Source organism: Calliphora vicina, chromosome 3 (genome assembly GCF_958450345.1).
Source record: "Calliphora vicina chromosome 3, idCalVici1.1, whole genome shotgun sequence".
Lineage (NCBI taxonomy): Eukaryota > Metazoa > Arthropoda > Insecta > Diptera > Calliphoridae > Calliphora > Calliphora vicina.
Window position 1 is genome coordinate 15504101 of NC_088782.1, and position 25028 is coordinate 15529128.

At 32.1% G+C, this 25028-nt stretch overlaps 5 protein-coding genes across 5 annotated transcripts; 2 read left to right on the top strand and 3 right to left on the bottom strand.

The window, feature by feature from the left end:
* Window positions 1-357: 357 nt before the first annotated feature.
* Kaz1-ORFB lies at window positions 358-3118 on the bottom strand. The gene is made up of 3 exons (XM_065504795.1): window positions 3018-3118; window positions 901-1248; window positions 358-693 (listed from the first exon to the last, which is right to left on the bottom strand). Exons 1-3 carry the CDS (start codon window positions 3037-3039, stop codon window positions 653-655), a joined length of 411 nt encoding a protein of 136 aa, XP_065360867.1. The 5' UTR covers window positions 3040-3118; the 3' UTR covers window positions 358-652.
* A 3433-nt stretch (window positions 3119-6551) lies between these two features.
* Window positions 6552-14112, bottom strand: Dis3l2 (Dis3 like 3'-5' exoribonuclease 2). The gene is made up of 3 exons (XM_065503896.1): window positions 11391-14112; window positions 11199-11318; window positions 6552-8520 (listed from the first exon to the last, which is right to left on the bottom strand). Exons 1-3 carry the CDS (start codon window positions 13955-13957, stop codon window positions 7890-7892), a joined length of 3318 nt encoding a protein of 1105 aa, XP_065359968.1. The 5' UTR covers window positions 13958-14112; the 3' UTR covers window positions 6552-7889.
* On the top strand, window positions 8759-10807 carry LOC135953874 (V-type proton ATPase catalytic subunit A-like). Its single transcript, XM_065503897.1, has 2 exons — window positions 8759-10642; window positions 10699-10807. The coding sequence occupies exons 1-2, from the start codon at window positions 8807-8809 to the stop codon at window positions 10792-10794; spliced, it is 1932 nt and encodes a 643-aa protein (XP_065359969.1). The 5' UTR covers window positions 8759-8806; the 3' UTR covers window positions 10795-10807.
* A 2249-nt stretch (window positions 14113-16361) lies between the features above and the next one.
* On the top strand, window positions 16362-21529 carry elg1 (enhanced level of genomic instability 1). Its single transcript, XM_065504234.1, has 5 exons — window positions 16362-16589; window positions 16835-17674; window positions 17833-18895; window positions 19114-20939; window positions 21024-21529. Exons 2-5 carry the CDS (start codon window positions 16863-16865, stop codon window positions 21304-21306), a joined length of 3984 nt encoding a protein of 1327 aa, XP_065360306.1. The 5' UTR covers window positions 16362-16589; window positions 16835-16862; the 3' UTR covers window positions 21307-21529.
* On the bottom strand, window positions 21379-25028 carry LOC135954162 (cytochrome b5). Its single transcript, XM_065504235.1, has 3 exons — window positions 24879-25028; window positions 24677-24808; window positions 21379-21881 (listed from the first exon to the last, which is right to left on the bottom strand). Exons 1-3 carry the CDS (start codon window positions 24990-24992, stop codon window positions 21753-21755), a joined length of 375 nt encoding a protein of 124 aa, XP_065360307.1. The 5' UTR covers window positions 24993-25028; the 3' UTR covers window positions 21379-21752.

The following is a 25028-nucleotide window of genomic DNA, read 5'->3' on the forward strand; positions in this document are numbered from 1 at the left end:
AAATACCTTTAGACTATTGTTGCTACAAAAATATATCAAAAGAAAATTAAATATGCAATAAAATAGAAAAATATGTTAAATATATGCATTTAAAAGAAAAATATGCATAATATGCATTTATAACAGAATATGCAAAAATATGCAACAACAAATCGATGCCATTTTGTTGCAAATTCTTCGATTGGGAAAGATAAATTGCCAAAAGTGATTTTGAGTTACTGACTACAAACATGCATTTGCATAGAAATCCTTGCCCTGATAATTACAAATAATATTTGTATAATAAATAACAGCTCTTTTTTAAAACCCCTCTTATATAGAAATTATTATTTGTGTATAAAAAAAATAACATTAAACTTGACTTGTATAACCTGTTTATTTTAAATAATGGGGAAATTTTATTCAGAACAATCTTATCACTAAAAAGACTACTTAGGTATTTAAGACAAAATTAAAAATGTATGTAAATTAAAAGAATATTTAAAACAATGAATTTAAAACAACTCAAAACAAGACAAATTAAAAAAGAAACAATAATTTTGTTTATAGACTGTGAATATCCTTAGTCATTTTATCTAATTACTTAATAAATAGTGAGATAATCAACAGTCAGTATTTTATTTAAAAAAAAGTACATATTAAAATTAAAATCTTACAAAGGATTGCAAGTACCAATACGCAAAGCAGCTACGTCTGTAATAAATTTAAAATTAAAATAGAATTGTTAATGAGATATTTTTGGAAAGTTTTTAGGTAAATATTAAAAAAATGTAAGGGTATTTACAATATTTATTATTTTATAACGAAATAAATAATAAACATTGTGAAAAACTTTTATAAATGCTTAAAAAATTTCAATATTTTAGTTTTAAAAATTATTATTTTATTCTACAGACTTACTTTTACCACATCTTTGGGCACAACCCAAACGTCCATTATTATGATAATTTTCCATATCTGTACCACACACGGGATTATATTCCATGGTGGAAGGACACGACTGCAGGCAGGATAAAAATTGTGGTGATGCTGTAGTTACAGTACCAGCTGGAGCAGCTGTTGTTGTCACAATATTACCATTATTCACGTTGTTATTGTTGCTGTTAGTGTTGCCTGGGAAGAAGACATTGTTGTTGTTGTTATTGTTTGGCAAGAATGGATTGTTGCCACCGCCAATAAATCCTTGATTTGGAAATTGTTGAATGGGAAAACGTTGTGGTCTAGCATAGGCAACGGTAACGCAGAGAACTAAATATAGCAAAAAAATATGTATTAAAATATTTGGTAAAATAAAACTTCAAAAATAACTGAATAATTTTGCTGGAAAATCGAAGTAGAAATCGAAAATAAGTTTAATTTAACGAAATTTTATTACATCTTAATAAACTACATAAAATTGTTTCAAGTTTATTGAATATTTTAAATCTTTCTAATCGTTAAATATATTTTATTCACATCGCGTGTTAGAAAAAATAAAACCTAATGACTGTAACCAAGATTTATTTATATGATCTTTAATTCAATACAAAATCTGTAAATGATTTAAAAAAATTTGACATTCATGACGACAACTATCTCTTACACTGAAAATAACTATAATTTTAGTAAAATTATCTAAAAGAGTTTGTTCAAGGTAATGTTTTTAATACAAATATTTACTTGATTCATAACAGGGAATGGTTAAGAGATAAAATTTAATTTGATTTTGAAAATTCAATTAAGAATTAAGTCTTTCGAACCTTTACTATAGAGTAAATATTAGAGGCAAACCTTTTTTATTGCTTTGATTCCAAAGCAGGGCTCCATCCAATGCCAGTGGATTATCGTTATATGAAGGTATGAATCTGGTGGTGAGATTTTAGTGGGTTCATTATCTCAAAGAGTTTAGTCAATGGCAAGTTTTGTAGAACTCAGAATACCCAGATTTAAACCTTTTTGAAGACAATTTACCTTAGATCCAATGTAAACCTCAATAGACAGCATGAATTTCCGCCATAATTCTCCTAGAATTTATTTATTTTAGTCCTAATTCTGTTTAATATTAAAAAAAACTACTCAATTTTATTTAGTTTTTCCATACAAATCAAAAACACTTTAATTTCAATTAATACGAGTTCGGGTCAATAAGTCCGTGACTTTTTGAATTTCCCGGCTCCATTCAACAAACATCTGTCAGTTGACTCCTGTCAAAATTTCAACTAGCTGCGTCATTTAGTTTGTGTTTGACAGCAATTGATAGAAGACTACCTCATGACTTGAGGGGAAAATGGAAAAAAGTGAATTTAGTGTACTCATTAGCATTCTTTTTTGCGGACAAAATTCAAACCAAGGCTAGCTTGATAATTACTATGGGAAGTCTGCACCATCAATTTCAATGGTAAAAAAAGTGGTTAACTGAATTTCATTGTGGCAAGCACGGAAAATGCCGAAAGTTCTGGACGTCCAGTTGAGGTCTCTAAACCCGAAACAATTGAAAAAATTCACGATTACGAGAGATTATGAAAGCCATAGACATCTCTCATGGCTGAGTGGTTTCAATTTTTAATGATTACTTGGGTATTAGAAAGCTTTCCGCAAGATGGGTAGGGTGTTTGCTCACAATCTATTGCATTTACATTAACCAATGCGATAAAATTTCATATCTGGTAGGTTACAGCGAAACTCCTTGTGAAAATGAAAATATTCAAATTTATTCTTTCAAATAAAATTACTGAAGAACCTCCTGAGCGGCATATTAGAATAATATGCAGACTTTCATATAAAATATAAGGGCCTATGCGCTAAGAGCTAAAGATACTCGATCATTTAAGGAAAAACACACTTTTTATGGAATTTAATTTTCAATAACCAAAACTTTAATTCAATTTTTCTTTGCATTGTTATAGAATTTTCTTTCACACGTTTAGATTTCACAACATTAAATAAAGTCATTAAGTTGTTTTCTCTATAAAAAAAATACTTTCTTGTGAAAATTAATAACTAGTTGTTAATAAATAATATTATTTTTTTATATTTACCAAATATTAATAAAGATTTCATTTTAAAAATTTATTTAAATTTTTTTAAAAACTCTTAACTGATTCTTAGGTTGTCTGAAATGCTACTGTTAATAGTTGGCAGCGAAAACTTCTGTAAATACCTCTACAAAATAAAATATATTCTCAACATACTAAATACAAGATGATAAATTATTAAAGAAATATACATATGTATGTATGTATATTTGAACATGCAGATAATATGGAAATAAAAAATCCCAATATTGACATTGATAAGTTCAATAATACTCATATAACGCTGGTGGATGCTTATGGATTTACCGAAAAATACAACAAATCCGATTTAAATCTCAGTTTTACTCAACACATGTGCTGTTTGTTGAGTACGATGAGGTGTGTAACTAAATCAGGTTTCTCTTTGTTAATAAATGAATGCGATTTATTTATTTATTATTAAATTAATTAAGAGCATTTATAATAAAATTAATAAAAATAAAATATTTTATTTTTACTAAACCTAGTCATTGTGGCAAGCAATTTAATACCTTCGTTAGGTTACTGTTATTGGCAGTGAGTAATATTTGAGGGGTTTCTTTTTGTAAATTTTTTAATATAAAAAAAAATAAACCACAAATTAGTTGGAAAATAAGGAAGTTTATGTGAAATCCGGTTTATTATCAAGCCACTAAGAGATAAAATGGAAATTGACTTTAAAACTAATCTGTATCTAGTACAGACTTTATAGATTTATATTCAAAATATGTTTTCAGCATATTTAATCTCTTATTTAATTTAATAACACGAAAAGAGAATTTGATTTACTTATCAATTTAACTTATTTGAAGATGTTAAACAACATAACATTTTTATTAATAGAGGTTTAATACACCCACTTTAAAAATAAAAACTTAGCACAAACTATAGGTCATAATTTTAAAAATTATGAATTAAAAATCTAACCAACATAAAGCTTTTGATTTTATATAACTACTACTTATCTCCCATATAAAAAATAATGTGAAATATTGTATTATTTGCGAAACAATGGAAACTTTAAATTTCTGCAATACGTTTTTGTCCTTTAGGTGGAGATGTCCGTTAATAAGATAGTAATTTTTTAATTTTTTTTATTGAAAATTTTATTTTTAATTACAAACGATGATAAAAGTCTTAAATATTTCATTGTTTTAATTTATATTGTTCTTCTTTAAAGCAGTATCTTTCTATCTTTCTTCTTCAGCTTATTATACCCTTTACCTTCGAGAGAAGGGTTTGTCATTCCGTTTTTAATTTCCACAATATAATTTTCCGATCCTATAAAGTATATATATTCTGGATCCTTATAGATAGCGGAGTCGTTTAAGCCATGTCCGTCTGTCTGTTGAAATCAATTTTCTGAAGACTCCAGATATCTTCGGGATTCAAATAATTCTGTCAGGCATGCTTTCGAGAAGTTTCCTATTTAAAATCAGCAAAATCGGTCCACAAAAAACCAGGACAACCTCGATTGTTGACCTATATCTGGATTAAGTCATTATTATTATAGACAATATGGATATGTAATGAAAGATATTTCAAAGACTTTTGCAACGACGTATATAAGACCATAGTCAGTTGGACCTACATTGGGTCGAAATGGGAAAAAAAATGTAAACACAAAATTTTTTTTAAAAATTAAAAAAAAAAAAAATTTTAAATTTAAAAAAAAAAAAAATTTAAATTTTAAAATAACAATACGAAAAAAAATTTTACAAAAAATGAAAAACTACTTGGAAAAAAAAAATTTTGTTTACCTAAAAATATTTAAAATTTTTATTTTGAAGTATAATTTGGTGAAGGGTATATAAGCTTCGGCACAGCCGAATATAGCTCTCTTACTTGTTTTTTAATTCGGTAATTTGTTCCAAGGCTTCTTTATCGACATGTTATAACCGCCTTTCTCTTATTCGGTGACGATGCTACCTTCATCTTCACACTAACAGATAGTTAACAAAAGTTATTGGCCATTAGATTCCCTTAGAATTAGATTCCTCATATAAATTGTCTGTAGAAGCGTGTCTTATCAACGTTTCAAGAGTTGAACAAGTGGAATTTTTGTGTATCACAAAGCGTCCATAAACTGGTCCCAAGTGTATTATATTTTCAAAGAAAATACGAATGTACAATAAATGAAAAAACCAAACCTTCCAAAAATAAGATTTGTTGAGACATTGAAGTAGGTATTTTTTAGTGGGGAGGGTATAATGCGTTTGTGCAGATGTTTGTAATGCCCAAAAATATTGGTATAACACCCACCTTAAAGTATACCGATCGATTTAGAATCACTTTCTGAGTTGATTAAACGATATCCGTCCGTCTGGCTGGCTGTCCATGTAAACCTTGTGCGCAGAGTACAGGTAGCAATTTTGAAGATATTTCGATCAAATTTGGTACATATAATTTTTTCGGCCCAAGGACGAAACTGGATGAAATCGGTCCATTATTTCACCTAGCCCCCATACAAATGTCCTCTCCTTATCGGTCATAAATGTTTAATTTATATATATATCTACACAAATTTCGCTCCAAGTAAGTTTCATATATACAAAATTCATGTCACCAAATTTTGTTACGATCGGTCCATAATTAGTCATAGCTCCCATATAGATTCGCTTCCGAAAATCACTTAAACGAGCATAAATCTCCTAAAAATGTTGGTATATACACAAAATTCAACAGAAATAACTTTCATTAAGAAATAAATCACACGACCTAATTTCAAGATGATCGGTCCATAATTGGTCATAGCTCCCATATAAGGCCCACTTCAGAAAATCACTCAAAAATATAAATTATTGAAATTTAAAAGAAAAATGTTTTTGCTGTTTTACTTAGTGTAGGTTATTATATGGTCGGGCTTGACCGACCATTCTTTCTTACTTTTTTCATTGTTGGAGTCAAATTTCTTTTAGCCGAGACATTTCATCAGGTTTGGAAACAAGAAATAGTTACTCAGTGTTAAATCCGGAGTATAGTGCACATTTTGTAGACTAATTCATGAATTTTTGCTATGGAAACTCCACATGTGTGTACGCAGCAGCCATGTGATTATTTAAAATTGAAACCACTGAACCATGTGAGATGCCAATGGCTTCCACAAACTCTCGCAATTTCAATCTCCGATCGGCCAACACCATATCGTGATTTTATTCAATTGTTTCGGGTGTAGAGACCTAAACTGAGCGCCCAGAATGTTCGGCATCTTCTGTGCTGTACGACCACAACGAAAATCAGTATAAAAGATTCGGCACAGCCTTATATAGCTCTCTTACTTGTTTATTCATGATTGGGCCGATTATGAAAAATGAAATTCACTGGATATAGATTAGTTTTTGATAAATATTTAATACGTGTTCAAATATTTGGGAGTAACATTTTTTTCAATTTTAAATTATACGTGATACAGGGCTTTTTAAACCCAATTAAATTATTTTTCGAGCGCTGTGTGTAAAAAAAAATTATACACTCACCTATGATGGTACTCTTTCCCCCATAATTATGCATAAAACCATCTTTTTAATTTTAAAAAAAAAAATCTTTTTTATTCATCGTATTTTGCCATTAATTTAACTTAAAGAAATACATACATTTTATTCAAAACACAATCACTGTTAAAAAGTTATATTTATGAAAAATAGCTTCAATAAAAAGCTTTTAAGTGAAATGTATTGTACATATAAATTAAGCTTTGTACAGTAACACGAAACAACTTTTACGTCTTAATTCGCAATTACAAGTTGTTACAATTTTGTTAAGTTTTTTGATACATGAACGAACACTTATTTAATGAACATTTTATTTTTTAAATAATTTTCAATCTGAAGGGAATAAAAATTGTAATGTTTTTAGTTAAAAAATTATATGTATATATTTTTTTTATATAAATAATGTAGCTTTTATTTAAAATCTAAAATACAACACTTCAGCTAAGATTGTACGTCTTTTTTAAACCTGCCATAAGTAATGGCAAGATGGAAGGAAATACATGTAATGTTATGTTTTATTATTATTTGATGTCTTCAATTTGTGTTTGTAAATAATAAAATAATAATTTAAAATCTAAAATACACCACTTCTATTAAGATTATACATCTTTTGTAACCCCGCCATAATGGCAAAATGGCAGCGGCTGGTGAAAAATGTTGTTAGTCGTTTAAATAAACGAAAATAAAAATTTCAAAACACTAGTGAAATTTGTTTTAATATCAAGTTATAAAATTATGTAGGGGAAAAACTACATACATACTGAGAAATTAAATATATATTAATTGAAAATTCCACTAAATACTTAAATTCATGGAGCAATTTAGACTAGGTACAATTATCAGGAGGAGTTGTCAATATGTATTACCACAACGTCAAACTATAGATTTAATCACTGCTATTTTTTTTATAAAATAAATATACATTTTTGTTAAAATTATTTTACAAATTCTTTTGTTTAAAGTTACAATAAATGTATAATTGAGATAGTACATACTTTCTTATAATTCTACCTAGTGATGTTCTACCATGCTTATGGTATTGTAAAACAAAAAATCATTTTTAAAAAAAAATCGTTTTTATAATTTGTGAGTTTTCGAATTGAAATTTTTTTAAAAATTCTAGTAGTCATTTAGTTTTTAACAATATAATGTTCAAACAGCCACAGTAAACAATTTACTCTTACTTGTCCTGTGTTTAACCAGAGGTTTATAAATATTTCGAATTAAAAGTTTCTCACAATAAGGAAAAGAGGTACCGACTGTTTTACAAAATTACTCAACCAAAAAAAAAAAAAAAAATAATAAAAAAAAAAAATCTATGAGATGCATAAATTATAATTTGTCGTCATTATTCCATTCCTCTAATTTACTTGTCATTCGCAAGTGCATAAAATCTTCCATTCTCCTTCCTGTTTTTCATTTGCATATTTCTCTTTCTCGAATTCGATGATGATCTTTGTTGGTTGATATCCTCATCTTGTTCGGATATAGAATCGCTTTGATGACGATGTCTTATGCCATTGTTCGATAGTTTTTCTTTTTTCGAGGATTCTTTACTATTTTCACGTCTCTGGTTCATATCGGGCGAAGCAAAGAAACCACATATTTTGTTACTGCGCAAAACTAAATTTATATCTAAGGTCGAGAAAAGCTGTAACTTTAGTGGTGGTATTTGTGAATTTTTCTCCGTAATGCAAATCGAGTTAGGCACATTGGTTGTATCCACTAGAACCTTTTGTAATTTGTACGTAATTGATATTGAGTGACCGGTATCGATAGTTACAACACTCAGCGTGAGTTTAGAAATCTCGGTGACAACCGCTTTAACAGTGATCGACTGTTTGGCTTTGACATAACGCGTAAAGAATAGTTCAATTGCTTCGTCACCGGCATTTTTGGCATTATATTTTTGATCATTGCAAATTTTTGCCAAATGATGTAATTCGTCGGCGGTTCTTTTAGGTGGTGGGCAGTAATTGAGGGCAGCGGCAAGTAGTCTAAAAATAAGTAAAGAATTTTTGTTAATTAATAAAATTCCAAGTTGTTTGCTTTTAAGAAAAGATTATTTCATGTATCATGGAGTGTTTTTGCTAAAAATTACAATACTAAATGTAAAACCTACAAAGTAAAGGCAGTTTCAATAAAATATTTATATATTTTTGCCCCGATTTTATACTTTACCTGTGTTGCAAACAAATTTTATATGAAAACACTTTCGTTCTAAAACTTTGTATAAATAAAAGTCAACAAGAATTAAATATTTAAATAAAAAAATATTTAAAAATGGCAGCTAATCAAGAGGATTCTAAAGAAAGCCAGCTATTAGCAACACCTGCGAAAGAGATCTCTATACAACAACCGAACGATTTCCATACAAAAAAACAAGGACAAGATGAAGACAATGAAATGAGCTATGGCCGTGTATTTGCCGTATCTGGGCCCGTAGTAACAGCCGAATGTATGAACGGTTCGGCCATGTATGAATTAGTAAGAGTTGGTTATTTTAAATTGGTAGGCGAGATAATACGTTTGGAGGGCGATATGGCCACGATACAAGTGTATGAGGAGACATCTGGTCTAACGGTAGGCGATCCTGTAGTACGTACTGGCAAACCTCTTTCTGTGGAATTGGGTCCTGGTATTATGGGTAATATATTTGATGGCATACAACGACCTTTGCGTCATATATACGAGCAAACGAAATCGATTTATATACCCAAAGGCATAAATATCAAAAGTTTATCTAGAGATAAATCGTGGGAGTTTGTGTCCTGCAATCTGCGTGAGGGTTCGGTAATCACGGGAGGCGATATATATGGTTTTGTTAAGGAAAACTCATTGGTAACACATCGTTTAATGTTGCAGCCACGTGCCAAAGGCAGAGTTTCGTATGTAGCCCCATCGGGTAACTATACAATCGATGATGTTATTTTGGAAACTGAATATGAGGGAGTAAAAACAAGTCACAAAATGTTACAAGTCTGGCCAGTAAGACATCCCCGGCCAGTGGCCGAAAAATGGCCTTCAAATTATCCTCTTTTAACGGGTCAACGAATAATTGATGCTTTATTTCCCTCTGTGCTGGGGGGAACGACTTGCATTCCGGGAGCTTTTGGCTGTGGTAAGACGGTCATTTCACAAGCTCTCTCGAAATATTCAAATTCCGATGTTATTATCTATGTGGGATGTGGTGAGCGAGGCAATGAAATGTCCGAAGTTCTAAGGGATTTTCCTGAACTCTCTATAGAAATCGAGGGTGTGACAGAGTCCATAATGCAGAGAACAGCTTTGGTGGCCAATACATCGAATATGCCAGTAGCAGCAAGAGAAGCTTCCATATATACGGGCATAACACTGTCGGAATACTTTCGTGACATGGGCTTTAATGTTTCCATGATGGCGGACTCCACCTCGAGATGGGCCGAAGCTTTGCGTGAAATTTCTGGTCGTCTGGCAGAAATGCCGGCCGATTCCGGTTACCCGGCATATTTGGGAGCACGTTTGGCTTCCTTTTATGAAAGAGCTGGTCGCGTAAAATGCTTAGGCAGCCCAGACCGTGAAGGTTCCGTTTCGATTGTTGGCGCCGTTTCTCCACCTGGTGGAGATTTTTCAGATCCTGTCACTTCCGCCACTCTGGGTATAGTACAAGTTTTCTGGGGTCTTGACAAGAAACTGGCCCAACGTAAACATTTTCCCTCTATCAACTGGCTGATATCCTACTCCAAGTACACACGTGCCTTAGACGATTATTACGACACAAACTTTCCCGGCTTTGTGCCACTCCGAACAAAAACCAAAGAAATTCTTCAAGAGGAAGAGGATTTATCGGAAATAGTGCAGCTAGTGGGTAAAGCATCATTGGCGGAAACCGACAAAATAACTTTAGAAGTGGCAAAAATGTTAAAGGATGATTTTCTACAGCAAAACTCCTACTCTAATTACGATCGTTTTTGCCCCTTCTATAAAACGTTTGCTATGTTGAAGAACATGATTACGTTTTACGAATTGGCTAGAAATGCTGTCGGAGTTGCGTCACACACAGAAAATAAAATAACATGGAATCAAATACGCAATCAAATGGGTGGTATATTGTATCAGTTGGCCTCAATGAAATTTATGGTAAGATTTTTAAACAAATTTTTCATGTTGATAGTATATTAAGCACGTTTTTGTAGGACCCTTTGAAAGATGGCGAGCAGAAGATTTTAAACGAATTGGGTCAATTAAATGAAGATATGACTTTGGCTTTCAATAATTTACGTGGTGATTAAACGCATTTGAGGTTATCAGTGTATAACATGTTTTCATAATATTTTACTTATTTAAATAAACAATTTTGATATTTTAAAAATTGTGGGTAAAAAAGTACACCAAAGTGTACTTTAACATAAATATTAACAATTTTCGGTAAACAAAAAAAGGTGTAGGTTATTTTTTTCACTAATAATTTAAAAAAAAATAAAAAAATAATTTAAAATTTTTTTTTTAAAAAAAATTTGGAAAAAAAAAATAATTTTGTTTACCTAAAAATATTTAAAATTTTATTTTAAAGTTTAATTTGGTGAAGGGTATATAAGATTCGGCACAGACGAATATAGCTTTCTTACTTGAGTTAAAAATAAGAATGCAGTTAAAAATTTATTTTTCTGTATATCAAAATTTTCAAAATACTCACCTATGAACAAGTATATCGGGATAACGACGAATTGGGCTGGTAAAATGTGTGTATATTGGAACAGATAAAGCATAATGCCGTAAGTCTGCCTCTTCAGTTTTACCCTCACTGCAGAAATAACTAAAAATAAAAAGAGTAACACAATGTTTAACATTTTAAAACAACAGGTCAATCAAATTATATATGACTTACTTAGCTCTGGCCATTGGTTTTGTCAGTAAAGCACTCAAGCAAATATCCACAGCATTTGGATCGCTGGCTTGTTGAGTTAATCGCTGAATACTATCTTGAACAGCTTTCGATGAACTAATGTCGAATTCTAAACCCATACTGTTTAAACGCTCCTTCAAAGCTTGCATAGATTTTTGTAATGGTGGCGAATGATTACGCAAAATGGAGGTGTCGGGAAAGTGATCATGTATGAATTTAGCCACTGACTGATTAGCTAATAACATGAATTCTTCGATTAGAAAATTTGCTTCTTTACGTCCTTCTATTTCGTAGGCTATAGGTTCGCCCGTCTTGGGATCCATTTGGAAGCGCAATTTGGGATTATTTATTGTTAATGCACCGTTTTCATAACGTTTAGCTTTTAACTGCTGGGCTATCTGTTGCAGCAACAATACACGCCATTTAATATCATTCGGTGTCCATTCATTTACAATATCGGGAAAATCATCTGTATCAAACTCTTCCGTGGGATTATCGATTATCTTTTGAGCATGTTCATAGGCAAACTGAGTACATGAATTGATTATGGAACGTGTAAATCGAGGTGCACCGAATTCTTGTGTTTCGCTGTTCCATTTCCAAAAAACTGAAAAGGCAAATTTATCCTCTCCGGGCAGCAAAGAGCATCTAAAACACAAAGATGGTGGCAGCATGTGTATGACTTCGTTAACCAAATATATCGAGGTTGCTCGATATTTCACTATTTCATCCAATTCGGAGTTTTCTTCCAGATAATACGAAACATCCGAGATATGTACGCCAATTTCGTATTCCTGATCGTTCAGTTTTTCCACCGATACCGCGTCATCTAAATCTTTGGCAGTTAGGGGATCTATGGTAAAAACACACTTCTTACGTAGATCTTCACGATGTTTTAAATCTTCCTCGTTGGGTAGGGGCATTGGGTCTTTATACATATCAAGGAATTTTTGCTCATAAGGCTTTATATCCCTCAGGCCATTGTGCAAAAGTATGGCTTTAATCTCTGCCTGCAAATCACCAACTTTTCCCACTTGCTGTACTAACTCTCCTATGCAATGCCCGTTTCTGTCTGTTTTTAAAACTCTAACCACGTAAAGATTGTCTCTTATAACAGCTTCCGCAGCAGTGGCTATCATCTCATCAACGCAATCAATCTGGGGTATATAAACCATGGGTACTCTCATATCATGTGGCTTTAGTTTGAAGAAATAATCCGATTTGAAAACAGTGGTGTCTACAAAACCTATTGTACCCACAACTTCTCGCATCTCGGTTTGCTTTACAATTCTTATAACAAATGCTTTGCGGCAATTTTCCGTTACCGTGGCCATGCTGGTATCCAAGACATCGGTTATTGCCTCATTATCCGATTCGGGCAAAGAATCAGATAATAATTCATCTTCTGCTAAAGACACAGAATTGTTGCCTCCCGTAATGTGTGACGATATTTTCCTAATCTTTCTGTTGGACAAGCTGCCTTCTGCAGTTGTCGTCGTATTATTATTAGCTGATACTTGATTCAAAACAAACGCTCTAACAATATCACCTTCAAAAGCATAGCGTCGGGCCACTGGCATTAAGATCATGCCATCCTTTTCTTTAGTATATCTATCCGTGGACATTGTTATAAACGATTGCCTATTATTTTTTCGATTTATGCGTATTTCTGACTCTACAATACGTCCGAAACCAGCCTGAACCAATGTCTTAGCATATGACTCCAAGTTGTTTATGTGTTTTTTTAAGCATTTATATTTTTCTATTTTCTCTGCTTGATCTTCTCCAAAATATTGCGTAAGTATATCATTAATGTACTTAGCAAAAATATCTGCTGGAGTTAATTTAACTTTTTTATTTTTCTTTTTGGTTTTTTGCTCCTTTTCTTTAGTTATTGTCTTTTCAGAATCTCTTCTAAAACCATTTCTCTTTCTTCCTTCTGCCGAGGTAGAAGGCTCATTTAATAGCGAATTTGAAAATATCGGAAAATTCTGTAAACCACTAATCTGATGGGACATTTGTTCTGCCTTTGATTTTAAGTTGTTATCGTTTAACGTTAGCTTCCGTACCAATTCTTGTAGGCCCTCTACCAGGTTTTCTAACTGTTTTTTCGTGTGCTGTTGGAGTGGCTTGACTGTTTCTACTTTTGCTATAGCTCTATTGGGCTTAGTAACTCCATTCGGTAAGATGCCATTAGGCCAGAACGATGCCTCTTTCTTGTCCATAGCATGCAATGCTTTCAACACTTTCATATCATTTTCTTTTAAGGCATCTTTATTGCTTTCTACTCGATTCTTTTGCAGCTGCAATTGCTCACGTTTTGTTGCCAATTTTTTAATAATGGTATTAGTGCGCTCCGTTAATTTTGCCAACGATTGGGGTTTCTTGTTTTCATTACTACTTGTTGATGGTTGAACCAGCGTTACCTGCTGCTCCACTATCACTTTGGCGTCATTTTGATAACAATCTGTTTTGTTGCTGTTTTCATTGTTTTGTTTGGACCCATCGTCGGTTTCTTGCGAATTTCCATTTTGTTCTTTACTTTCCATTGTATTGTGTCTATATCAGCTTGAATACCTTTTTTACACTAAAAATTTGTTTCCCTGTTGTAACCAAATTTCTTTTCACTACAACGTTTTCTTTTTATCTGTATGTATATTATGAAATAACAAATTATACTATTTCGCCATTCTTGTCAAATACAGAAAAAAATTATGTGAAAAACGAAAATGGTTTACCTACAGTGATGTAAAAGTATTCAGTATTTGGGTATTGAGTAGATAATACCGATTGTTTTACTGAGTACTCGATACTCAAAAGTAACTACTCGATATTTTCAGAGTTGCATTTTTTTTAAACAAATTTGAAATTTATTAAAGTTTTATAAAACAAAAAATCCCTAAAAACTTGTTTTATTGGTGTTTAATGGAATTAAAATTATATTATGAATAAGCGGTTTAAAATCAAAAAGAACCATATTTATTGTTATTATTTTGACAGTATTTTTATTTTATTTTAAGCAGTACTTTCGTTTAGTTCAAGAATTTATAAAATACATTAAACATAAACATAAAAGTATCGATTAGTATTAAGTCAATACTTGAAAAGTATTGAATAGTATAGAGTACGAAAAAGTATCGACTTTTTACAACACTAGTATTAATAGGGGTTTTTTATAAAGGGGTTGTTTTACTAAAACTTTTCTGAGAAAATGGCTGAAAGCAGCTGTTTGTTGTATGTGGAAAATTTTAAAAAATGTGTATTAAAACCAGGGATGCAAAAACTAAACTGTGTTTGTGAAGGCGAATTCACATAAGGTGCACTCCTACAACAATACAAAAACAACATACATTTTGTTTTTGCTGACCAAGGCGAATACAACAATATACAATAACAACATAAATTTTGTTTTTACTTACCCCAAGGCGTATTTAATTAAATGCACCTTGACTTACCCCAAACCAAGGCGAATTTATATAAATTCCCCATTGCCGAATTTATATACCAGTGGTGTCGATTCTACAACAAGTACATTTACAAAAACCACTTGCAATTTGTTTTTGTTTATGTGGTTTAAGCTGTCAAAGTTTGCCTATTGTTTTTGTTACTTTTACGTTTGTTGTAGCATTCGCCGCAACAAACACAAGATAATTTGACAGCTCAAACATCTAACACGCCTACCTAAACAAAAGCGTAAGGCGGAACGTTTTTTTCCGCTTAGCTTTAACGCTGATATATCATACCTAAACAAAATGCCTGTTGTATTTGTTGCCGGGACGCACCTTGTTAATACGCCTTGAAATATCCCATCCAAGGTGCATTTAATAAGGTGTCATCGGCAGCACAGTTGATTATACAAATAGCACGCACAAATGTCAAACTACATATATAAAAAATATTCGCCCGTACGTCCGTATGTCAAACTCTATATATAAAAAATAAGTGAATTCGCCTGTATTTATTTCAATTCGCCACTGCTCTCACCTTGTTAAATACGCCTTGAACAGTTGTATATAAAGTAAGGCGAATTTAATAACAAAATTGTGGAAGATTTATTTATATTTATTTCATGTGGAGGATGTTAATATGTTCGAAGAAGAGTTTAAACGCGTGGAGAAACAGAAGAAATTGGATATAAAACTACGGGAAAAAAGTGGACGCATTAAAAACACCGAAATTAATGTCTATGATTTCTTAGCATTTCGAATTCGCTTTGGTATTGGTGAGCGAAAGAGAATTCCACTGAAAGAAAAGTTTAGTGAACTAAAAAAGATGTCTGAAGATAAACACTTTTTATATTTTATCTATTTTGCCATAGCTCCTATATAAGTCACACTTCCGAAAATCACTCACGAAAAAAATTATTTAAGTTTTAATAGAAAAATGTTTTTGCCTATTTACTCAGTATAGCGTATTGTCTGGTTTGACCGACTTTATTTTTTTAACTTGTTTTTAATACTGTAGCAATGCTCACATAATATATTAGCAGTATTCAAAATGTAGAGTACTTGGCCTAGTAAAAAGTAGTAAAGCTATTTATTGACAAACATTTATATTTCTAATGTATTTTGTTTTTAGTTTTTTGATATTTTACTACAATACCAGGCCAAGTACTTACTCTACATTGAGAATACCGCTATTATTTGAACAAACTTGTTGCTGTAATAGTCGGTATATTTCCAAAAACTGGCTCCAGAATGCCTTGATTCCAGTTTTTTCCATCATGGACTGAATATTCATAACTACAGCCCACATTTGTGGTGACTATACAGGACTACTTTGCATTAATTTGGTAAAGATGATACGTTACGTTACGACAGAGTACCGAATAAAGTTACCAGATTGCATTAATGAAATTAAATAATAATATGGCGTCTCTATACAAAAATGTCATTAACCCTCTTTGACGTTTCGTTTCGCGCGCCATTTGCTTTGACAAGTAAAAAGTTTACTAAAATTCCGTAAAAAATTCAATTAAACAAAAAAAAATATATGTATTATTTATTATAAATGTTTTGAAAACTTTTCGAAGAAAAAACAACAAATAAATTCCTTTACAGAATTCAAATCGAAATGTGCTCTAATAAAATGTGATTCCAAAAAAGTCTTGTTGGCACGAATGTCTAATGTGGTCTAGCTAACGCTACAATAAGAAAACATTTTGTGTGAATAATTTGAATTGTAAGTGTGCTCTATTTAGAATAAAGTTAATATTTATAAAAATAATACTCGATTTGTATGTGCTAAGTATTTATTTTTACGTGTAAAATTTTCACTCTGCTTTTAATTTTTTTTTATTGTTCATTGCCAAATGTACTTTGTGATTTTATTATTTTTTGTGTTGTTCTTTTTTTATTTCTTTTGTAAATGTGTGGCTGCTTCTGATTTTTTTCTTATAAAAAACAAAATATAATTTTTGTGTTAAGCTTTATTAGTTAATGTGAAAAGTACAGTATGACTGAATTGAATTCCTATTCAATTGAAAACAATTTAAACACAGCCGAAAACCGAGCTGAAACCGCTCCAGCTTCAAATAATAAGACTGTTGAAGACTCTGGACAACTACCCGTGGTGGTGCACTACCCACGTTTGGATTCGAAAATTATTTTGCAAAATATGGAAGAAGTTTTGGATACGGTAAAGAAACAACACAAAGAGAAACATAGACGCAAAAAGGAATTAAAAAAATTGGCCATGATTGAAGCTGCCAATGGCACAGAAATTGTTGCTGCTACAGAGGAGGAGTCAAAGGAAAAGAAAAAAGAACACTCTGAAAAGAAACATAAACACAAAGATAAGGAGAAACGCCATTCAAAAAAGAAGCCGCTGCAAGAGAAATCTACCGTGGAAAATGGCAAAATATTACAAGAGAGTCCCGTTAAATCTGGCACAATTTTACAGCATTTTCCACGAACACCTAAAAAAGATGAACAACAACCATCCAACCCAGACGACGAAGTCGAAGTAATCGTAAAAGATGAGAATGAATGTGAAAATACTGAAAAAGTGTCAACTCCTCCCAAAAACTCCAAAGTCACTAATGCTTTTGAGGTCATGATGAATGCACGCAACAAATCCATTGGTTCTAATACACCAGGCAAAGATTCACCTTCGCCGGTTAAAGACAGGGAATTGGGAGCAACAAATGCAAAACGCAAACTGAAATTACAGGAGTGGGCGGAACAAAAAGGTGGCGCCAAACGTAAACTAGAGGAAGAGGCTCGCGCGGCCTATGTCGATGAACAGTTGGAGCAAAGAGCTAAAAAGTAAGTGAAATATATATTCTTTTATATATACAATATGTATTTTTAAGTTATTTATAAGTTTATAATTATGGGAACTCTAAAGGGTTTACCGCTCCTTCAGTGAGAAGAATAGTCACAATATCGAATTTGTTTTTTAATAATCATTACTTTCCATTCAGATTTAAACAAATGCTGGTGTCTGGAGCCAGCCCAAAGACTTCTTCTACTGCAGCTGCAAAAACAGAGACCAAAACAAAAATTAATAAAAATAAACTCAAGGAAAACACTCAAAAGGATAAACCTAAAAAACGTAGAGGCCCCAGAGCTCGACGTTTAAGTTCTGTTGACTCTGTAGATTCATTGGAACCATTGACGCCTACAAAAGTCGATAACGAAACATCTGAATTTTTAGCAAAACTAAATTCTCCCACAAAAAAACGAGACAGTCTTTTGGGCTATTTTCCCTTAAAAGAATCACCCAAAGAATTAGCGACTAAACAAGTCTCAGAAGAGATCACTAAACATGACGTGGAAACACCAAAAAGAGGTGGTAAGAAGGTGTCCACTAACCATAGCACTCCCACTGTAATTAGTCAACAAATGCAGGAAGATATAGCATGTGATATTGGTACGCCCAGTGGTAGGCCAAGACGTTCTTGTGCAGGCAAAACGCGATATGACTATGATTTAGAAACTAGTCCTACAAAAGCTGCCAAATTAGCAAAAAATACTCCTGTGCGTAAAGCGGCAACTCGTAGAGTTAATACACCGAGCTTAAAGGTGCCTCAAGAAGAGAACTCTGTTGACATTATTATTCTAGACGATAGTACAAATATGAGTGGTTGTGGTACGACTACACCACAAGGAACACCTAAAAAATTAGCACCGCTTTTTATGCGTTCACTGCCAAAACCCTGTCAAGATCCGGAAACTCTTAAAGCACGTAAAGCCTTCCTGCAATCAGGAGTTCCCGAAAAATTACGCCTCGAACAGGAAAAACAGAAACAATATGAACAAAATTTCGAGGAAACAACGGAAATTTTCCCAAAAATTTCCCATGTAAAGCAATTAAATGAAAATGAATTAGTTCTAGATACACAACTGGCAAAGTGTTCATTTACATTGACTGCTGAAGAAAATCTACAGATGTCTCCATCGCCGACCAGAAAGACTAAAGCAAAGCTGAATAAGCGGCAATCAATTGTGGGCACTTTATCCGACTGTATGCCACAGGATTTTCAGGTTAATAAATTGTTTTTTTTATGTAATTTTAATTGCGTTATTTATAAAAAAATAGTTTTCAATCATTATCTTAAAAAAAACTTTGGTCAATACTTTTTCTAAACATCTGGTTTCAAATTTTTTTCAAATATCGTAAAAATTTCAATATGATCCGGCATGGCCGAATAAGCTCTTCATCTAGTTTTTTATTTTTAATTAAATTATTTTACTTTTTTTAGTTACAAAAACACAAAAGCCCACAACAGTTCAGCTTGGATCAAATTTCATTGCCTTCTCTGGCGAATAAAAGAGCAATTGTAAAAAATTGGAAAACAGAATTTGAACGGTTTCCCACTTATAAGTGTTACAATCAAATGCGCGAAAAATATCGTTATTTCAGTGCTATAGATTCAGCCCAAGACACTGAACAAGTAAGCGAATCTTTTGTGGTTACACGACAAACACGTCGTTCTTTGGAAGCTCACAAGAAAAAAGAGCCCGACAATCCAGATGAAGAATATAAACCTCCGCCAACTGCACCCAATGGTGAATTGCTGTTCAGTGAGAAATATAAGCCTTTATTGTTCGAACAAGTCTTGGTCAATTTAAATCCAGTAACACAGCTGAAAGAGTTTCTAGCTAACTGGTCAAATGGTGGTACAGGAAGTGCAAGAAATTCCCAAACTCTGGATGAATCAATGGATTTAAATGATCCGACTTGCAGTAATCAGGGACCTTCTTGCAATACTGTCGTACTTTTGGGTCCCGTTTCAAGTGGCAAGACAAATGCCGTTTTTGCATTGGCCAATGAAATGAACTTTAATGTGTTGGAGATTAATGCAGGCATGAAAAGAACGGGTAAGCGCTTGATACAAGAACTGCAAGAGGCAACTCAATCCCATCAAATACGTAAGGATGCTGCTGGTACAGGTTCTTCACAAAAAAGTCTATTGAAAATGTCGTTGAATGGCCTGAAAACAAAACTTAAAAGGCAAAACTCCAACTCCAATCAATTGGAAGCACAAAACAGCGATTCAAACTCTTCGGATCTACAGCAATCAGCTAGAAAATGTTTAATATTAATAGAGGATGCAGATATTGTATTTGAACAAACCGACGCTGGTTTTACCGATGCTATCTATACGTTGGCAGCTAGCTCCAAGCGACCTGTTATAATTGTAGCTTCAAATCCCAACTGCGCTCATTTGCAACGTTTAATGTCTCAAAATACCATAAACTTTTACTCTCCTAATGTATTAAACATATCAAAATTTTTAGCTGTTTTGTCGCTCATAGAAAATTGTCCGGTCCAACTAGATGATCTCATTTCTCTGTATTTGTATAATCGTAGGGATTTAAGAAAAACTTTATTGGAATTGCAGTTCTTTATACAAAGTGGTGGCGACAGACAAAGGCAATTGCTGCAGGAAAAAGGCTCAAAATCAAATGAAAAGGTAAATCCTAATTATTTTGCTTCGCCACGCAAGCGTCAATTCTCGGTAGAACAACAAGCCACTGAAACACCGGACAGCAATGTACCCAGCGATAAAACAAATACCATTGCCAAAGCAATTGATCAAGTTTACATGCATCGTTCGTTATTCGAATACTACACTGTGGGACAAAATTCGAAATGTCGCCTACCATTTCCCCTAGATTTCCATCTCGTTAATGTCAATCTAAATGAAATATTTCAAGTTTCCCGTAAACTTAAAGAGGATATAACACAAAAAACCTGCGAAGCCCTTACTAAACCTGCAGCAACAACGAAACGTAAATCGAAATCACCGAAAAAACAATGGTTAACCGCAGCCACGGCAAAAGCCAAAACTCCCTTGGATAATTTGTGCGCGTTTTATGAAAACCTTTCAGTGGCAGCCCTCATGGATGAACAAGACAATATGTTTCACTATCAAAATCAATTCAAACAAAAACCCTCAATTGTCGATCGCCTTAAGCCAAATATTTCTGAGAGTATTTCACATTGTCTGTTGGAAAAAGCCATTGAAGTTAATTTGGATGCTGAGTTTTGTCCCTACAATCTGTTTGATACACCCAAAAATAGGTTAGACCCCATAATATACATACATACATACATTCATACATGTTTTTCATATTAAAATAACTAAAAATTTGAATTAAATTTCAGTATATCATTATGTGAGGAATTGGGCTCAATGCAATTGCGCTCCAATCGTGCCCGTAACTTGGACTACGAACCTTCTCTACGCTATATATGCCGTAGTGAGAAATTACGCTCAACATTGGAACGACGCTCGACACGTTTCTATCATTATCTAAGAAATTATTCCATCAATGTGTGCAATTTTTCCACTGCCCATTTCGATCAGGCCTGTGAAGTATTTCGTATAACAGATACCGAAGAAAACCAAACAACTAATTCTATATTAGAAATAACCAAACCTGCATAGTCAATAATTTCCACAACAAAAATATAGTTTCTTCGTACACTTTCAACACTTAAAACTCAACAAGAAAGTAAGTTTATTTAATGTATAGTTTATACTTTTAATTGCAAAATAAAGCCAATATTAATTTTTATTTAATCTATTCGTGTATATACAATAAATACATACATACATATACATACTTTAAATATATAAAACAAAATTAGCATAATAAATGTTCTACGAGTAGTTTCTATTCTATTATTATAATTTTTTTTTTCTTAATAAAATTAATAAAATTAATTTTTTATGTCGTTAAATATACATTTGAAAAATTAATAAAGAAAAGTAATATAATTTTGTTTTAATTCAAAATTTAAATTACAATTTTATATTACATAGATTACTATACATTCTTACATTAACTAATTGGTAACTATATATGTAGATATTAAATTATTTTAAGTTTCTCAAAAACAAAAGAACAATTTTAAGCGCTTCTTTTCTTTGCAACATTGCTGTTGGTCCATTGTGGTTTCTGTGGGCAATTTTTTGGATTCAGTCGTTGAAATTGTAGATATAACACATTGTTGGGAGCACTGTAATGGAAAAAAATAGAATAAATTTCCTGGTTTTATACTTTAAAATAAACAGTTCTTTGAAACATGTAGATGATATCAAAAAGGCAAATTAAAAAGGCAAGCCTTGAAGATGAAAAGCTCGTTACGATAAGAAATAACCGTTTCAAATATTCAGAAATATGTATCCATCTAAGAATGCCATAGACATAACGCAGGATAAAATTCAGCAATGTGCCTTTCAAACGAAAGGCGATGATACACACCTATGCACCTAAGATGATCCACCAATGAACATATTAATATCAGAAATATAATTTTCGAAAGCATATTGTAAGGCAGATATATTTTAATGAACAAAATACAAAACTTGATCCTTAATAATATGCTCAACTACCTTTGATAACGCAGGAAGAATGGAAATCAGCCTTAAATCGTCAACATCATGCACAACGATAACGTATTACTAAAACCATCAAAAAAATATTGTTATACTTATCCATATCAACAGAATTTACAAAATAATCAAAGTCACACAGGACATCCTGTTCCTTAGAAAAACCATATGCATTCAAAACTCCACACATTTCGGATTAGACGAAACCGGAAAACAATCCACTTTTGAAATCACTCGATTCACAGAGAAGCGGAAATATATTTGTTTGCTAAAATATTCACCCTTATTTTGGTTGGCGTATGTGTTTTACGCCTATGACAGTTTTGTACTAGATTAAAGGAACAGGTTACATTTCATCTTTAATCTAGTACGAAACTATCGTAGGCGTAGAATACATACGCCAACCACGATAAGGGTGATTTTTTTGCCTTGGAAAAAATAAAGCAGTTTAACATAATTTATAATCAATTGGGGATTCAAACGGTTTCCTATTAGGTCGTATTGTCATAATGTCCTAAAATATTTTTTTAGTTTAAACAAATTTTTCTTGGGTTTTTAACAAAAAAGTTATAAACTAATAAGACTTTTTGAACTATGTTTATTGGTTTGTCATTTTTGTTTGCAGCACAACAATAATTTGTTTAAACTAAAAAAATATTTTACGACATTATGACAATACGACCTAATAGCAGACCGTTTGAATCTCCCAATTATTAATTAGAACATATGAAAGAAGTTGTATTATTTTTAAATGAAACATTGCAGTAAACAGCCGTATCAACTTTGATAATTCAATTTGGTTTTATCATTTATCATAGAAAATCCGTAACCTTAACAGGAACCTTATGGACATAAAATTTTAGTTTGATTTCTTCTTAATGACCGAATTTTTCTGCTGTGGCAGACCGCTTTCAAGCTTTTCCTCAGTATTTTTCTTCCATGAGAATTTGTTGTCGCAGAAGGTCAACACCGTCTATTTTTGGCAAATTAAATTTCTCAACCCTATGTCACCTTGTAAAGTGTAATAGTTCTGTTTACACCCATTTATCCTGGTCCAGGACGAGAGATCACCTAGAGCTATCTGCATGATTTCAGTGATTGTTGAAAGAAACTTTCGCTTGAACAGAATCGGGGTTGTCATAGAATTCAATCATTGTCAGAATCGGTTTTGAAAACGACAAAAAAGATACATTTGACTTATGAAATCCAATGTAATTTTTTGTTTAATCGATAAAGAATTTAATTCTAGATCGAATATAAAACCGATAACTTTCGATTTAATGAGACCAGTGATGTACTTTTTCTGTCGTTTTCAAATTCGATTACGACAATGATTTGATTCTATGACCACGCCGAATCCTACCTTTAGATTCAAAGATCCTATAAATAGAATTAACCGCTAGTAACCATAGCAGTGCAACAACACTCCCCCTAGCGGTGTAACCCTGGTGAATCGTCTCATAATCTTATCATCCCCTAGAGTTGAGTTGATACTATTACTACCCAGCATTGAAACTATCCAAATTCAACTAACGAATCTCTTATTGCCTCTATCTTAATATTAACAAAGGCTCTCTCTATTTCCAATAACAAATTTAAACCACTATTATTGTTATTATTTTCTCTAAATATGAATATCCTTAGAAGTTGTAATAAAACTTCAGTTTAATTCATACTTAATTTTTCTGCTGTGGCTGAAAAATTGTAGTTCAGTGTGAAAAATTCGGTTATTTCAACCGTAATGGTTGTTTGTCAACTGACTATAATTACTAGAACCGAATTATAAAATTAATAACAAATTTGGTCATCACAACGAATCTGAAGAAAACGAATTAAAAAGTAAACTTATAAAGAAATTACCGAAAATTTAAAAAAAAAAAAAATTTCCGGAAAATTTTTCTCGCGTATGAACACTAGAGTTAACTAATTTTCGAATCATTCGATTGGAACAAAATCACAACGAATTTGTTTTATCTGTGCAGTTATAAACCGCAACTTTAAAAAGATAACTTTTAAAGAAATTTTCGAAATATCCCGATTATGAACCCTACTTGTGAATGTTAATTTATTGCAAGAGAGGAATATGAAAAATATAATTTTCTGTATCGTGACTTGTCTGTATACTTTGTGGTAGCAAGACAATGCTAAAAATCCTGTTTTACCGGATATAAACGACTATTTCAATAATATGAAGTTCGAAATTTTCGAAAAACTATTTGTGAAAACATTTTCGGGAAATAAAATTAACTTTCGACAGGGAAGAATTTTATCTCAGGATAACTTTACATAGTTGGTTAAATATTTTTTAAAAAATGTAAAAAGTAAATTTAACCAAAATGTAAATCAGTTTATTATTATTTTCGAAAAAGTTTAATTTTTGAAATACTACGTTAAATATTTGTGTGATTCATATACATACTTGATTATCCACGATTCCAATTTTATATAGTTTCATATCTTGTATAGCATCTATGGAATGACCCGCATCATTGAATGCTTTTGTAGCATCTTTACCAGCATATTCCAAAATTAATTCATCTCCACCAGGATGCTAAAATTTTAAATATTTCCTTTATTTATCAAGTTTTATTACACCAATGAAATTATTTTCGTTAACATACATCTTTTAAAAAATTAGTCACATCATAAACAACACCTTTAACCACAATCCACACTGGTTTGCCATTTTTACCATTATTTTCTGAGATTTCACACAATGTAAATGTTTGAGACATTTTTTATTTTAATTTTTGTTCGTTGTTATATTTCCT

Bases quoted from the DNA above. Each gene is read 5' to 3' on its own strand.
- Kaz1-ORFB (XM_065504795.1), bottom strand. From the start codon at position 3,039: ATGAAATCTTTATTAATATTTG. The intron at 1,249-3,017 runs GTAAATATAAAA...TGCTATATTTAG, and splicing joins GAAATCTTTATTAATATTTG to TTCTCTGCGTTACCGTTGCC. The intron at 694-900 runs GTAAGTCTGTAG...AATTTATTACAG, and splicing joins TGCCCAAAGATGTGGTAAAA to ACGTAGCTGCTTTGCGTATT.
- LOC135953874 (XM_065503897.1), top strand. From the start codon at position 8,807: ATGGCAGCTAATCAAGAGGATTCTAAAGAAAGCCAGCTATTAGCAACA. The intron at 10,643-10,698 runs GTAAGATTTTTA...ACGTTTTTGTAG, and splicing joins TGGCCTCAATGAAATTTATG to GACCCTTTGAAAGATGGCGA.
- Dis3l2 (XM_065503896.1), bottom strand. From the start codon at position 13,957: ATGGAAAGTAAAGAACAAAATGGAAATTCGCAAGAAACCGACGATGGG. The intron at 11,319-11,390 runs GTAAGTCATATA...TTTTATTTTTAG, and splicing joins AAACCAATGGCCAGAGCTAA to TTATTTCTGCAGTGAGGGTA. The intron at 8,521-11,198 runs GTGAGTATTTTG...ACTTATTTTTAG, and splicing joins CCCGATATACTTGTTCATAG to ACTACTTGCCGCTGCCCTCA.
- elg1 (XM_065504234.1), top strand. From the start codon at position 16,863: ATGACTGAATTGAATTCCTATTCAATTGAAAACAATTTAAACACAGCC. The intron at 18,896-19,113 runs GTTAATAAATTG...TACTTTTTTTAG, and splicing joins GTATGCCACAGGATTTTCAG to TTACAAAAACACAAAAGCCC. The intron at 20,940-21,023 runs GTTAGACCCCAT...ATTAAATTTCAG, and splicing joins TTTGATACACCCAAAAATAG to TATATCATTATGTGAGGAAT.
- LOC135954162 (XM_065504235.1), bottom strand. From the start codon at position 24,992: ATGTCTCAAACATTTACATTGTGTGAAATCTCAGAAAATAATGGTAAA. The intron at 24,809-24,878 runs GTATGTTAACGA...TTAAAATTTTAG, and splicing joins TGACTAATTTTTTAAAAGAT to CATCCTGGTGGAGATGAATT. The intron at 21,882-24,676 runs GTATGTATATGA...TTTCCATTACAG, and splicing joins TTGGAATCGTGGATAATCAA to TGCTCCCAACAATGTGTTAT.